This window comes from Phoca vitulina, unplaced genomic scaffold (genome assembly GCF_004348235.1).
Source record: "Phoca vitulina isolate PV1807 unplaced genomic scaffold, GSC_HSeal_1.0 scaffold1, whole genome shotgun sequence".
In the NCBI taxonomy this organism is placed as follows: Eukaryota; Metazoa; Chordata; class Mammalia; order Carnivora; family Phocidae; genus Phoca; species Phoca vitulina.
This window is the reverse complement of record NW_022589704.1, coordinates 59,559,328-59,575,568: the sequence shown is the minus strand read 5'-3', so window position 1 is coordinate 59,575,568 and position 16,241 is coordinate 59,559,328. Positions and strand designations below refer to the sequence as shown.

Genomic DNA, 16,241 nt, shown 5'->3' with positions numbered 1-16,241 from the left:
TCTTTTGCTAGCAGTGTTCCTTAGATTTAGTAAAATCCCTGAAGGTAACGTCGTGTTCCATTTGTGGCAGAGAGGGTCTAGAGAGCCTTGAACTCGGAGCATACGAGCAGAGTGCTTTTCTCTCTGAACCTAACTTTTTACCGCATGGTTAACAGCCTTTCTTTTAAATAACAACCCAAAGTGATTTAACACGGGAACTTCAAATTGTACAAGCTCTAACCTTTTCTAATTCCCTCAGCCTTTCACTATTCTCAGACTTGGATTATTTGCTCTTTGGCAGTTCATTTCACTAAAAAAGTTTGTAATGGTCCCTTTGGATTATGTAGATTGTAAATAAATTGTATACATCTGATGATTAATAAATAAGGTTTAAATACGTAAATAAAATTTAATCATCTGATGAGAACTAGTTGCGATAGACACCATTCAAGGAGTATAGCTTCTGTGGATGAGGAAATATTTTCCATAATAGTTATTTTGTATCCACACCATGAACTTAGGTAGGTGAGAGAATGAGGTGGAAATTGGCATCCGATAGTTGAGTTCGGCCAGATTTTTAGTTGTTTAAACTAACTCACCCTCTTTTCTCCATATCAGTTTGTATGGTGGCATAGCCAACGATTCCTTTATTGCTGCTACTCTTTCATATACCATTTTGTCCTACTTAGAATACTTGAACATTTGCTCCACATATATTCTGTCGGTTTATCTTTCCAACTCAGAATCATGAAGGAGGAGGTATTTTATGAAGTATACCTGAAGTAAAGTATTTTTCCTGATATACTTTTCTTTTGAATTGTAACTGATTTGGGGGTTGTACATTTATTATCTCACCTAATCACCCCCTAATAAAATATTGCTGCTTTGAATGAAATCAGCACACTCTTTGCTACTGCTGCCAACGCATCCAAAGAGAATATTCCATGCCTTTTCTGTTTCCTGAAGACTTTTAATACATTTTTAACATTCAATTATTTCACAGTTGCAAAACTCATAAAGCAATGTGAAATACTTCAAGTGTCTAGAAATATGAAGGAGTCAAGAAAACATATTGGTCGCTATCTTAATAAATTATATATTTTTTACCCCTCCCCACAAATTATATTCCCTGTGAGATATGTTATTAAGTGAAAGACTCCATTATCAGATCCTATACTTTTATCAGAAAATACTCATTATGCATTTTATAATTGTTTACATCTAGTATATACCACAAGAAAACAGACTTCTTTCCCCCTTGAAAGTTGAATGTTAAAAAAACAGACTGTGAGATGCCTAGAGTAGTTGCTCAATAAATATTTGTTTAATAAATGAAGTGCAAAACAAGAATACTTTGTGAGCATAAACCCTAATTATAGATAACTGCCATAGACTTTCAGAAGTATTGTTATTCTCATATATATTGAATCTTTCACATATTTTGTAAGCTAGCAAAAAGTAATGTAAAAAGGCAAATAAAGATTTTTAAAAATATTTTTTGCTTAAATAACAGTTACATAAACACTGAATTATACATTTTTAAAACACACTTATATTAGTAACTGTAATATATTTGTGTATAAAATCAAACTTGTACTTTCTTGGATTGCAAATAGGAAAAAATATATAAAACAGTATTCTATTGCAAGGTAATTAAGGTCATTTGACATAGTAGAGGAAACATTTGATTAGAAGCCAATAATCCATCATGTTAATCTGGATCTACCTCTGTATTTTGCCAGCAGCCTTAGACAAGTTATCTGTTTATGCCTCAGGTTGCTGACTTATAAAGTGAAGACTGAATAAAGACTTTTCCTGCTTCCCTTACAGGGTGTAGTAGAGTATTTTTTTGGTGCAGAATAGTATACAGATTTAGGACATTAACTCAGTATTAAGATAGACAGAAAGCTCAGCTAAATATCTTTTTTTATAAGTTTCTGCATTTTACTTTATGAGAAAGAGAAATGTGAAAAACAATTACATAGGTAAAATTTATGCAAAATAGCAAATTCCATGCTATATCTAAGGATCAGTATTCAACCAGTCCCTTCTACCTTCTATATTTATTATACTGTTTGTTAATTACTGATTTTTTATAATGAATCTGGTGTCTTTCAAGATCCTATTGGGCCTACTGAATCATTGACAACTGATAAAATTTTTTTTTCTGTAATTTTATTCTTAAGCCTACTTTGTTATATTTTAATCCTTTAAAAACCCATGTATAGTGTTTTCTGTTAACATTCTGCTCTCTGGACCATTTGACTAAGGTTTCACTTCCAGACAGGATCTTTCCCTAACATATTTCATTCCCATATTGAGCCACTTCAACTCTTGGAACAAAATTCTCCTACTGTCTAATACTGACTAGTCTATTTTATTTCTTCTTCTTATTGTCTATCACTTCCAAATGTAGGATTGGTAAATGAAAGATCAAGTATCTTCATGACACTGAAGAAACTTTTCACTATGTTAAATACTTCTAGGTTCTCTAGAGCTATTGTAGTAATTGTGGGTCAATGTCTTTGGTCACTCATTTATGCATGTATAGTTTTGTCTTCTCAGAAATAAAATGAGGAATCAAAACATTATACTAGCATTGCTAATCATAATGCTGAAACAGCCATTCTAGTTACGTATTTATTTTTAGATTTTGTAATATCATCGTATGGTTCATCTTTTTAATTTCTGTAAGGCTTTAGCATATCTTTTTTTTTTTTTTTTTTGTAGGGAAATGAGAGTAATTCTGGAAGGGTGAAACATATGAATCTACTAAATACATAAGTGAACACAATATATACTTTCGGAAAGTACGTTTTTAAACAAGGACATATTTTAAAATGTTTGCCTGTGTTTAGGTCTATTACAATGGCTACCATGGAGACACGTCCGAAACGTTTTTGGTGGGCAATGTGGATGAGTGTGGTAAAAAGTTAGTGGAGGTTGCCAGGAGGTGTAGAGATGAAGCAGTTGCAGCTTGCAGAGCGGGGGCTCCTTTCTCTGTAATTGGAAACACAATCAGGTAAGCCTTACACTGACAAGTAAAGGGAGGGTTGGCAAATGGTACAAAGGTTATTGGTGGCTTGGTATAAAGTTGATGACATGTTTTATGATTCAGAACCATCATTTCAGTCTTATATCAGTATGTGAACTGCCAAGCTGCCGTGTTGTTCCCTGCGTTTAAAAAAAGAGAGAGAGAGATTTTAAAACAGTGAATTATACTAGGGTCAGCAGGAAACTTACAGGAGCAGCAAGCAATATTTATATGACTGCTTTAGTTTTAGCTCGACATATTGGTCTGTAGTGTTCCTTTACCCAAAATCACACCAAACATGGAAGAAAGTACCTAAGAAGGGGATAAGCATCCCAACTCTTGGATAGTGAAACAGGAGAAAAGCTAAATTTTATAAGGAATGAAGTGAAACATATTCCTGTGATACAGAGATTAAAAAAACATTAGCTCACGCAAGCCTTACCTTTCAAATTAGTGGATTAGCAAACAGGCTGAAAGGGTGAGCTTATGTCCTTTTCTTGTCTGGTTCATTTTTTCCCCTGTAAACTATTGTTTATTTTCCAAACAGTATTCTATGCTTGCTTTTTGAGTATATGTGTATTTTCTGAATTCAAGACTTTTCCCCGTAATCTGTTACCTCCTTTTAGATCTTTTCTTTTAACCCCCATAACTGTTTTGAAGTAGACATCAGAATATGTGTTTTCATTCAAAAGTAATACATTGTGTTAAAGATGATCACATCAGTACCTTTTAAAGTACTGTTCTCATTAATATGAACCATTGAATACTTCCCATTTGTCTAAAGGATGGAAGGCTTAGTCACCTTGAAAAGATGCTGCCTTTTTTCTTCGTAAGCCCTCAAATACTTTAAGAAAAAAGGCAGTAAAATATCAGTTAAATGTATGTATGGCTTTAAAAATATTGTAACAATGTCTGAATCAAACTTTAGTAAAATCTCTTTGGGTTATATCTGAGAAGGTTTTATTGAAGACTTTGAACAAAATTGTGTTTTTGACAGTTTTAAATTATAGGCTAACTAGCCTGGGAAAAAAGGATAGTGTCTCTCTGTTCTTTCATAGGAAATGTTGAATCAGACCCCTACTGGGAAAAGAAATTTAATGCATATCTCACTATCTTACTGTCCATGAATATAATAGAAATGAATTCAAAATGCAGTTTTATTTTTGCAAATGGGATGAGTCGATAGATGTATCTCATATTTTTGAACACCTAGGGTTCAACAAATTTACTGGTGGTGCTCTTGCATTTTAACAAAATTTATTCTTCAGTAGAAGGGGGCAGAGAACACTAGATTCTTATTCAAGCATTCTATCGAGCTCTGCATTCATGGCTGTGTCTAAAGGGCATGTCAGCCTTTGATTCTCTCTGAGAGGTAATTATCCTTTTCCTGTCACGGAACAACAAATGATAGCTAACTACAGAGGCACATTTGCAGTAGTCACATTCATCAACTGCAGAAAAAAAAATTCAATTTAATTGTGCAACACAGCTGCACATGGGCTTTTGAGCATTTCTGTTGTTCTCCCTGTCTCGCTATTCCTCCCTCCAGATCTATTTTTTAAACTTTTTTTTCTGGTTATTTTTTCCCCTTTTTGTCTCTTCTTCCATTTTTACTCTCTGTACTTTCTTGTTAAAGTAATTTTCCTTTGTGGCTCTCATTCTTTTTTCCCCATTGAAGGCTATGAATGTAGAAAATTATCACAATTACTCATATAATTGAGCCTCTTTGTAGCAAGTGCAACTCCAGTAGCCTTTCTCCATCATGAAAATGGTTTCATTATAGGGTTTTTCATATTCTCTGACACCATCTACACAGAGGAACAGGCGTGCAGATGAGATGTGCTAGGAACAGGCTAGATCAGTAAGGTCACAGTAGGAATAATTAGCTCTGCTATGGAAAGAGCATCTAGGCCTTTTACTGCTACATAAATGTACTGTCCGTGGCTTTTAGTCACAAAAAAACTTACTAACAAATGGAGCTCCCGCCTACTACTTTGAAAAAAAGATTTGTATCAACACTACAATTTTCCATCATTAAGACTAATAACACAGAGCCTAGTATACATCAAGGGGAATAAAAAGAAAAATCTCACATTCAAGTGGCGGCTGGGTGCTGACCTTTGTTCCCTTTTTTTGTGTACGACTTAACTCTTTACAAAAAAGAGCCACACGCCACACCAACACGCAGGTGAGCTCCAGCTAGTACTAGCAAAGCATAGCATTCAGTCGGAAAATCTGATAAATCTCCATGCAGGATAATGCATTTCATTACATATTCACTACATTAATTCTAGCTACATTAAAAAAAAAAAAGAAGAAGAAGAAGAAGAAGAGTAGAATTGAAAGTGACATTGGATTTTAGCTCTCTGGATGCAAAGGTCAGTTTTCCCAGAGTATGAACCCTCATGTACAAGCTCCTTTGAAAACCAGATCAGCCCCAACAGCTACACTTAGAAAACTATGTGAAAAATAATAGACAATGAACTTTTTCCTTGTACCCTGATACATTTCATTATTTAGATGGTTTCTGTCTGCCACCGGGGACTAACCAATGTTAAGGCGGTGTTTCTGGACATCTATTATTTTGCCTTTTCTTATTCAGGCAAAATCTCAAGGGAGTAAATAAACAAACAGTCTCCACCTTTAAGCCAAAAGTACTTGGAATCGTTACAGACCCAAGGTTTACAAACATCTTTCAACTCAGTCTCATTTATTTTAAGATATTCACCGTCTTTTGCATAGCCTCCTTCTACTGATACCCTGCGAGAAGAACATTCAAGCTTCTTTTATTCGTAGTATGTTACCAAAAACCTAGTGATCTTCAGGGGCAAATTTTGAAATTCTCTGAAGCCTGGAAGGGTAGGAGGATATCTCTGAAGAAGTATTGGCTATAATAGTTTAATGAAAAGAGTTCTCTGTGTGCCCTTTTGCTTCATGAGGGATAACTAGTGAACTTTAGATTACAGTGTTATTATGCTCACCGTACCTCCATTTGCTTTAAATTATCTCTAAAGCTGTATATTCAGATTATCTCTAGATGATATGATCTGTACATGAGAATATTGTGAATGTGTAGATTCATGCATCCCAAATATGTGACAGTTCCATCAAAAATAATTTAAACTTATAGTTGTAAGTGTCATGATGAAAGTATCAATAAATGGTTTTTAATGTTTAATTCATAAGTATATGTTTTGATATTAATTTAGAAGAATATAAAGCAGATTTTTAAAAATAATCTCTTTCTATTAGATTATGCACATTTAAACAATAAGTGGCTCAGGCAAAATAAGTCATTTTAATGTCATCTGTGATGGATTTTTCTTGACAGCTACTGTAAATTACAATTACACTGCTTCTCTCGGCACATGAAAGTAAGCACTGCAATAAATTATCTTTTATTTCAATCCATCATGTCTGCTTTTCGGAAACAGAAAACCTCGAATAAAAGTTCAGCACTATTGTAAGAAAAATACAGTAATTTGTGATCCAGCTTGAAACAAAAAAATGTACCACTCTTTTGGAAAACGGTTGTTGGCTTTCAAAAATATTACTAATTGTACTTAAATATTCCGTGTCATTAGAGGGAATCCTTGGACTCGTGCATTCCTTCGTTCAAAGACTACTGTTTAAAATAAAAGTCTGGAAAGACCGAACTTGGAAAATCAGGGGGCCATTTAATTAGAGATGTGACCGTTTGGAAATTAGTGCTCTTTATAGGATTCATGTAAAAATGGTGATAAAACTATTTCCATGTGCATTTTTATTTCTTGAGAAGAGTATGCACTTAAACATAGTACTCCTCTGCCCTCTTGGGGAATGTATTCTTAGTCACAAAATGTACTTGAAATGTATTAAGAATTTTAATTTATCTACACAATACTTCAATTGAGGAAAACTACCTCATGAAAGGGAATTAAATGGAAGAAAACCGTCACAAGATGAAATTCCTTAAGAGAGGAACCGTAACTGAAACATGAACTGTAATAATAGGATGATTTCAAAGTAAGTTCAGAAACTACATTTGTACACCTTCTTCTTCCTCTCCCCTCTTCTTCCTCCCCAAATAGTCCCTATGAAGGACTTCAAATCATAAATGCGCTCAGGCTCATGGGTAAGTGTTGTACTGTCGGAGAGGATTTTTAGTTAGAGAAAATCGGAACAGAACAGCTAATACCAGGAGAATTCTTTTCTTCGGTAGGTTGCAGCAGAAAGAAGGCAGATCTCCTGAGTGGGAATGTCCAGGGCAAGAAGACCCTTGAGCTCAGAAGGGGTCACGGCCCTGTGAGGCCTGGTGCTGGGGAGTGGCCGCTACGTTTCTTGGGCAGCCCAGCCTGCCCAGCTGTTTCCATTTCCCGCAACACACCAGTTAAGGGAAGCACACGTATGCTCCACCTTCCCATGCTGCCACTTGCTTTCATGTTAGAGTGGAATTTGCCACGACAGGTCACTCGGATGGTCTCTTATGAAGTTAGATTTAAGCCCTAGAATCAGGGCAGATAATCTCGTGCTTCCCGTATATTCCAAAATAGTAGAAGGGGCATGGTTTTAAATAGGAACATTAGTGAGATTTGATCCCATTTAGTCCCAGTAAGTATGTGTTAAAAAGCTCACTACAAATCCAAAAGGGAAATACCCTGAAAAGCAGACAGAACTATATACTTAGCTCCTGGGAATCAAGCATTGAGATGGGTGCTCACCCAAGGAACTGAGCGAAATTTGTCCTGTGCTTTTCCTCTTTCCACCCGGCTGTGAAATCCTGACCTTTGCATTCATGACACATACATTCTATGATACTCCTATAACCGTAAGTTCCAGCAGGATCCAGGCAGTAAATTGTTGTAGGAGAATGCACTCAAATATCTTTAGCCACCTTGTAATTGCACGGCTTCTTTTATGAAGAGGAATGAGAGGTGTGATGGCGGAGGGACCCCAAGTGTTTTTTCAGAGTGGGCTTTCTTCCTCTCCTCTCATCAGAAATTAAAATGAAGATTGCCATTGTAACACACATTTAAGATGTAGCCGTGATGCCTGCCAATCAGTTAGATCCTAGGGTGGTTTTTTTTTCTTTTAAGGAAAGAAAATAGGCGAACAATATTGAATGTTTTTAGAATCATTGAGGTTTGTTGGGACTGAAGTCACATAATTTACAGGTTTAGGTAGAACCCATTCTTGTAAAAAAAAAAAAAGTCTAGATCATTATTGTCTTATCTAATAATCTCTCTTCCACCCTCTATCCACTCTCCATTCTCAGTTTTTATTCAGAAATTATGTGGTACAGATAGAAGCACCTTGGAAAAGCTTTTGTACCTCCTGCCCCAAGTGCAAAGACATACAGAAATAACTATAACCATAAAGTACAACTTTAAGAGATAAAAATGTTGGCTTGTTATTCCTGTCATTGACACATGCATAGCTTACCTATTTCTGCACTATCAGTTACATGGAAATTAAATCCGAATGAGGGGCTGTCCATCTGCTATTTATAGTGACATCCTGGTCTAAGGGAAGGTATCTTGCAGGTCTGGAGATGAAAGTTAAATGTGTTCAGAGATAAGTGTATTGACATGAATGCTCTTAAAGATGCTGCCTTTGAGTTCTTGTTCAACTAAACCTAGGGTCTACTGGAAACTCTAGTTTGGGATCTAAGAACTTTGACTTTGAATTTAAACAGTAGTCCTATAAATCCTGATCCATTGTTATGGTTAGGGTTAGGGCACTATGCCTCTCATCCGCATGAAAATATAAATTGTTCATCATTTATATTGGTATCTTTCTGGTGCTCCTAGAAATGAGTATGTTCACCTGATTTCAAAAACAACTTCTTAACTTTGTACATGAGGATTTTAGGGCTGGATTCTGTATGCCAGACTTCATTTATATGGAATAGATGGAACCCAGTACATTTGCATGTAGAAAGAACTAATAAAGCTTTAAGAATTAGGAATCACAATACTAGCTTCTCTTAAACATCACGGTGATTGAAAAGCATTCTGTGCGAATTTTGTTAATGACATAAGTCTTGAGTGAAAATCCCAAATGATGACAAAGTCTTGGAGTATTTCAGGAATATTGACAATGCGATTTGACCTTTTGTATGAGTGTGTCTGTTTCTAAAATGTATGTTTTGAAATGGGCCAGAATAAGGAAACTATAAAAGTAGGAGGTCACATTTCTAGATTGCATTTTTGTTTCTCTGTTCAGTTCCCAAATCAGTAGTAATTTGCGCGGTGTTTTGTGAAACCTCATACAAACCAGGCAACTTTGTATGACCTGCATTCTATGCACGTGTGTCTTGGTTATGCATGTCGATCTATATATGTGTGCGTGCACACTCATTTGTTGTCCAAAAGTGGCCTTGTTTGAATGCTGTACTAAGGTAAATGAAGCAAACTACTGTTCAATACATACCTTTTTCTTCATTTATCCAAAGGGAGTCGTTGCATGCAATGGCAAAAATTTTAATTATTCCAGAATAATGAAAACATTGTTATTATCTGGCTCTAAATATAACTGATTTTTTTCTCTTTCAGAGACCATTTTAAAGTGACTTTACCTAAGAATGCATTAAAAACCTACCTAATTTAATTAAATATTTTTGTTTGGTCACTTTTAAAGCCACATAACTCATCAGAATGGTTTGCAAGTCTGTCCACATTTTGTGGGGCATGGGATAGGATCTTACTTTCATGGACATCCAGAAATTTGGCATCATGGTAAGGAAGTTAATTTGGGAGCTATTTATTGGATGGAATCAGAATAAGGCAGTTTTGCTCCTGATGTTCCTCTAACTTTGAATTCATATGATCATCCTTTTGTGTGTATGCATGTGTGTGCGTGTGTGTGGGGGGGGAGTTACCTAATTGTAACCAGCACATTACTATGTTACTGGATTAGAGCCCAGCAGTTTCAATCTCCGAATAGGGTTTATTTTGCTTTTTGTCTTCCCCTGAAGGGTGATGGCTGGAAGGCACAAGGGATATTTGTCTAGAAAAAGTGACTAAAAACAAAATGCCACTGCATCATTGTCCCAGCAGCATGCACATATGACTGTTTTCTGTTTTTCTTTTTCTACCCCCTTCTTTAACAACTGACTGTTGTGGTTAAACTTCATTACATCCTACACAGCGTTGACAGCTGATGTATTTAGCAGCATGTACTCTTTAGTGATTTCTAGATTATACCCACCCTTGTATTCCTTCCCCAGAACCTCCTGCTTTTCACTGCCTGGGTGTGCACCCTACAATGAGAAGGCAAGGGTGGGCCAGAAGCAGTGGTTAGGGTAGGAGGCAGTTCTATAGAGTGCCCCCCAGGGGGGCTGCACACCTGGACAGGGACTGAAGGAAAGTTGGGCCTTGACCTGTGTGCTTGGGGTAGAAGCAGTCCCTAGAAGAAATACTGCCTAGAACCCATTCCCTGGAAGATCCTCATGGACCCAGCAGGTCAGAATTCCTTTTGCACCAAAGAGCCCCACCTGAGGCAGCTCAGGAGTGCAGAAAGAGTGTCTCAGGCGTGTGCCCCACCCTGCACCAACACTCGGAGTTATTTCAAGTCACCCCTGTCCTAGCCTCCTGCTTTAATCTGCACCCTAAGGGACTGCCTTCCCTTTGTATCAGTTCCCCTAGATGTCTTTCTCTTTGGGGTGGTGGGCAGGGCCTAGGACCCAGTGAAGCCAGGAGACCTGGAAGCAAGTGGCCAGGGGACTGTGGAGGTTGTCTAAAACCCGCAACAGGTGTCTAAAAACACCCCGGCTGCCTCTGGTAGACCTTGGTGCACCCTTCCCAGGGGCCTTGACCCCAAGCAAAGAAAATGCAAAGGCTAAGGCTCAGAACCCCATTCCTTGGTGATGGCCACTACCAGATTTCTAGAAATCTCCATCCTTCCTCATACCCTAAAAGAAAAAAAATTTTTTTTAAAGACCAAGGTTTTTTTTGAGCAATCCTGCCCCTCTAATTCTGTTTCTCTCTTTCTCTCCATTTCTCACTCTCCCTACCCCGTAATTTTTGTTTTGCAGCAAATGACAGCGATCTACTCATGGAGGAGGGAATGGCGTTCACCATAGGTCAGTGCCCAAGTTCCCCTTCAGAGAGCCGTGGCTTCCTGGATGGAGGCAGCAGTGCTGGCCTAGGCCCTGCAGTCCCGCGAAGGAATAATAAAGCCAATCAGTGTAATGAAATAATTCAGATGCATAGCAAATCTGATTAAATAATATCCTTGAGCCCCATCTTCCTAAATCAGATACTTACCGACACATTTAGGAGACGGCAGCCATCCAACCTCTAATTCTGTTACCAGCATAATGTGGTGTTTGTTTTTTTGTTTGTTTGGTTTGGTTTGGTTTTGGGGTTTTTTTGGTCTTATTTTGTTTTGGGTTTTTTTTTTCCCCCCGGTAACACCCAGTAACTAGAAGTGATCATGTCCCTTGCTCCTTGTCGGCAAGTGATATGTACTGTCTGGCCGCCCATTCCTGGCTGATCATGTGATTGGTGTCACTACCAAATTCCAATCATCTAAGACCCTAACGGCATCATATTTCTGACTGTGGTACTTAATGGAGAAGCAATTAGCGTGAAATAAGAAAATTGTTATTTGCTGATTAATGAACATTTTAAGCATGTTTTAAAAATTCAAATATTTTAAAAAACTGACTGGTATTTATAAGAGGGACTGGTGTTTGGGTGGTTATTATCCACGGGGTCCTAATTAAGGCTTGATTAAAATGCCCTTTTTTTCTCAAAAAAATTACGAACTAGGCAACTTCATACATTTTTGAATGCGGTAGTGTTTGCTCTTCCTACTGTTTAGTTTGTAGTATACTATGTAAGCAACATCAATTATCAGCCCTTGTGAGATGACAACAGGAACCCGTGGGGGAAGCACTTGGGGGGAGGGGAGGAGGACCTTCTTATTCTCTTTTTTCATAATCAGCCGAAACAATATTTGACAAGAATCTGATTAGATCCCTGCAGTAAATATTTTCCCTCTTACAGAGCCAATCATAACCGAGGGATCCCCTGAATTTAAAGTCCTGGAAGATGCCTGGACTGTGGTCTCCCTGGATAATCAAAGGTGTTTGCTTTCTCTGTCACTGCTTTTAAATGATATGGGAAGGGAAGGTTGGTCCGACGGCTCGCGCGTTCTGCTCTTCCCCGCCCCGCCGGCTCGTGCGCCTTCTGACCGCTGCGGTGTGTGTTTCAGGTCCGCCCAGTTCGAGCACACAGTTCTCATCACGTCGGGGGGCGTGCAGATCCTGACCAAACTGCCCCACGAGGCCTGAGGAGCCGCCCGAGGGTCGCAGAGGCCGGGCGCTTTTTTTCCTAAATTGCTGAAATCCAGCTGGAGAACTTTCAGAAGACACAGGCGAACCGGAGATCACGCAGTAACCAACCTAGCTTATAGGCTTGGAAAAACCCGGTGGGGATTGGGGGCAGTTGGGAGCTCAGATCTCAAGCCCTGCCTTGGCTGCACGGCTTCGGAGAGACCGCGGCTCGGCTTCCCACCGCGGGAAACGATTCTGGGGGGGGGGGGGGGGGTGGGGACGCTCTTGTTTGGAAGATGAGGGATTTCTAGAGATGCATGGTTTTCTCTTTCCCTTGTCTTGACTGCCCAAGTAAAAAGCTTTCCCCTCCTAAGCCCATTGTGTCTGTGGTCCTTGGTCTCCGACAGTTACTAGAGGGAGATGGTAGATGGTTAATTTTTGATTTTCTGAACTTTTCACATGGGCGCGTGGGGGAAAGAATGAGACTAGATGTTAGCTGGGAATTTTTTTTAAAGTCTCTTCTTTCCCCCCTGTGGATCCCACATTGGCACCAGCCCTTCCAGTTCCTTTCCCTTCATAGCTGCTTTGTGATGAAAAGATTAGCCCACAAACGGTGGGGTTGGTTACAAATATTTCCTTGCCTGTGAACCCTGGGTCTGGCTTCTACAGTGTTTTATCAGTCCACAAACAGGACCTTCCTGGTCCCCTGTGGCTCCTCCTCACACCCCTCATCCTGCCCCAAGCGGCTATTCCTGAGGTTACTTTTGACGGACCCTCTCGCCCCTCCATCACACACACACACACACACACACACACACACCCCGTCTGTTGCACTAGAAATTAGAACATTGGCCCCACCAGTCCAGGTGTGAACAGTGTCCAGCTGGTCTAGCTCCTAAGCTGACCTCTCCCCATATTGGCCCCCTTTGAACTGCGCTCTCCTGCTGGGGACCCAGAGGATTCTAGCAGGGGAAGATATGGAAACTTCAGAGGGCAAGAGCCAAGTTAGCTGGGATTGGAACTGGCAACCTGCAGCTCCACCTGCTTCGGAAGCAGAAAATCCAAGCACCCACATTCTGCATTTCCCAAAGGCCCATTTCTGATCAGAATACCCTCCCTTCCTCAGTACGCACTACCCACTGCCCCCCAGCACCTGTTCACACCTGGGCTCAGGTGAAGAGGTGCTGGGTGTCTAGTAGGCCACATAGAGAATAGCCCCCCTCTGATTATAGTTTTAGGAACAAGTTTGGTGAGGGTGTCCGGGCAGCCAGGGGTTGCGCTAACTTTTGTTTCTACTGAAGCGGGTTTTGCAAAGTTGCCACCCACTAAATATAGCTTGGGCTGGAGCGCACCAAGGAAATGCAAGCACCTGTAGTTGCCATGACAGGTGGTCTCTGTGATCAGGACCCAGGAGACACTCTGTGTCTTTGTGACACAGAGTGGTGGGAGAAGACATAGGAAACAGGTCAATAAGTACACTTGGAAAAGTGGCTAGTTCAAGCTTTTCCCAGAAAGATTCTCCTGGGCACCCGCCATCCCTTACAGCTCCCTTTCTCTGCATGCAGGGATGGAGAATTTGGACAGAGGTGATTCCAATTCAAGTGGATCTGAGAGCTGGAAAAGGCGAGGGAGGGGTTGAAGATTTACAAGCACCTTAGAAAAACTTTTCGGGGTGCTTGAGACATTGGCCAAGCAAAGGCCTAGAGACTGAGACTACTGCTCCTGAACAACCCGATTCTTTGGGAAGGAACCTGGCCCAGATGGCCTTGGGAGAGAAGTGCCTTGGGAGAGCTTTGCCAGATAATGATTTCACTTCTCTCCTAGAGCAGTCAGATTGCAACGTTAGCCACTTATCTTATCTATGGATCAGTTTACTCCAAGTTCCCCAGGAATAATTTTATTAGGACCACAGGATTTTACCAACCACTGGGATAACATGCTGTTTGTGCAGCAATTATTCTGAGGTGGAAGTATTTATGGGACAGGTTTATAATCCTATTTATTAAAGTAACTAGTTTAAGCCTAGTTTAAACATTATACACACATATATGCATATATACCAGCACCAGCCAATATCAGCAGCTCCGTAGGAAACAAACTTGATTTAGAACGAACTCCGTTTAACATGCTTTGAAGTTGAAATTAGAAAGCAGATTTTAAAAATACCGTGTGCACCACCACCAGCACGACCACCACCTTCCAGCTGAACTGGCCCCATACCTCACCCGGGGCCGCCGAGACTCCAGCCCACGCGTGCCTACTGCTAACGCCACCGGACTCGGGTCGTGCGGTGTGTCCCACAGGTTCTACTCGGAATCCGGGACTCTCAGGATTAATGTGAGGGTTGGGACAGGCAAAGATCTAAGCAAACCAACTTTTCAGAACAGGTGTCGTCTTAGCAGTGGGAATGGGGGCGGGGGTGGGTGGGAGGGATCCACTCCCGGCTCACAGAAGGGAGATAAGATCGCACGCTGCGAAGCTACTCAAGGCCCGGTGTCTCAGCGCCCGAGGGCCCCGGCTCAGCCGCCCCTCCCCGGACCTGCTTCTCTGGGGCTAAGAAATAATTCCCGAGTGTAGACACTCCCTCGCCCACATATAATGCATTTCTAAAATAAACAAAGCTCTGAAACCGTTTCCTGAGGGGGCGCGTGCGGGTCCTTTGTTCCACGGAGCCAGCCCGGTCCCCTGCGCTGGAAAGGCTTGGATTCCCCCTCCCAGATGTGGACAGAGCCCTGTAGACGGTCGCGACCCGTCGCCGCCTCTCTCCCCTTCCCCCACCTTACAGTTCTCTGGAATAAACTGGCCCAAGGGCCGCCCAGCCGTCGGGTTTCCTCACGTACAGCCCTGAGCGCCAGAAGTCAACAGCCACTTCCCTCGGCCCCAACCCCGACCCGGCGCCAGCCGCGGCGATCACTTACGTGGGCAGGGCCCGCTAGAGGTGCGCGCAAGAGACCAGGGGCCCGGGCGGCATCCGTGCGGCTGTGCAGGGCGCACCGCACCGCACCGCACTCCACACCCCGAAACAGGCGCTAGGAAGGAGCAATTAAAACCACAAGTGCAACACGGAAATCAAGAGGAGTCGAGCGGCTCCGGGGGTAGTCTGGTGGCGGAGTCATTAGCTGGTTGTTGCTACAAAGCATCACCCTGTGGTTCGGTGATTAAGGAAAAAAAATCTTTTTAAACGTTGGCAAGCCAGTTATTGGTTTGAAGGATTTTTTTGTTTTGTTTTGCTTTTGTTTTTCCTTTTGCTCCAACCACGCTGCCTGAAATATTGCTACCCCCGATATCATGCCCTTAAACCAAAGGAGAGGAATTCCGCGGGCAGCAGCTGCGGCTACAGAAGTTAAAAAAGAGAGAAGCCCTTTCCACTAATATCTCTAACGACAGCACCGATGTAATTTGTTTTGAATGTTCATTTTTATTGGTGTTCCCTCTGCCAAAATGTGCTTGATTACAGAGGTTTGTCCTGTGATCAGTGCGCACTCCAGACGGGGGAAGGTGCATCGCCGAAGGTTCAACTCAGGCCAGATCAAATCCCGGGCTGTTTAACGCTGAAAGGCTGCATGTTGCTATTAGTGTTAAATATATGGCTAATTATGCGTATGAAAATTAAACATCAGTGTTATGCTAATGGGGCGCCTTCAGCTGCGGATCCGAGCACTTGAGACTACCATTTAATCAAATGAATCAGTAACTAATACATCTGCACGTGTGAACTTTCACAAGATCATTTCCCCGTTCCCATCACACCGCTAAATTATGAAAGAAATAATTATCAACACTTTCTAATTACCTAACAAAGTAATTTGGGATTCACCGTGGGGCTGGCGGGATGGGGAACCAACAGCCCCTCGCAGACAGCGTGGTGCGCGCCACGCCTCGTGGGGGTGGCTGTGTCGTGGCGGCGGCGGGGGGCTTTTGTGCGCTTTTCTGTACCTAGCGCCCCAGAAGATAGAAGGCGCCGTGGCA

At 41.1% G+C, this 16,241-nt stretch overlaps 1 protein-coding gene across 4 annotated transcripts in view; it reads left to right on the top strand.

The window, feature by feature from the left end:
* Positions 1–12,644, top strand: part of METAP1D (methionyl aminopeptidase type 1D, mitochondrial) — an 85,737-nt gene extending 73,093 nt beyond the window's left edge. For all 4 annotated transcript variants that reach the window (XM_032408113.1, XM_032408122.1, XM_032408137.1 and 1 more), the window contains 5 exons: positions 2,838–3,001; positions 9,632–9,729; positions 11,028–11,075; positions 12,004–12,082; positions 12,212–12,644. In XM_032408113.1, coding sequence (XP_032264004.1) covers positions 2,838–3,001; positions 9,632–9,729; positions 11,028–11,075; positions 12,004–12,082; positions 12,212–12,290 — 468 coding nt within the window. In that variant the 3' untranslated portion in view covers positions 12,291–12,644. The remainder of the gene's footprint in view (positions 1–2,837; positions 3,002–9,631; positions 9,730–11,027; positions 11,076–12,003; positions 12,083–12,211) is intronic.
* Positions 12,645–16,241: the final 3,597 nt, after the last annotated feature.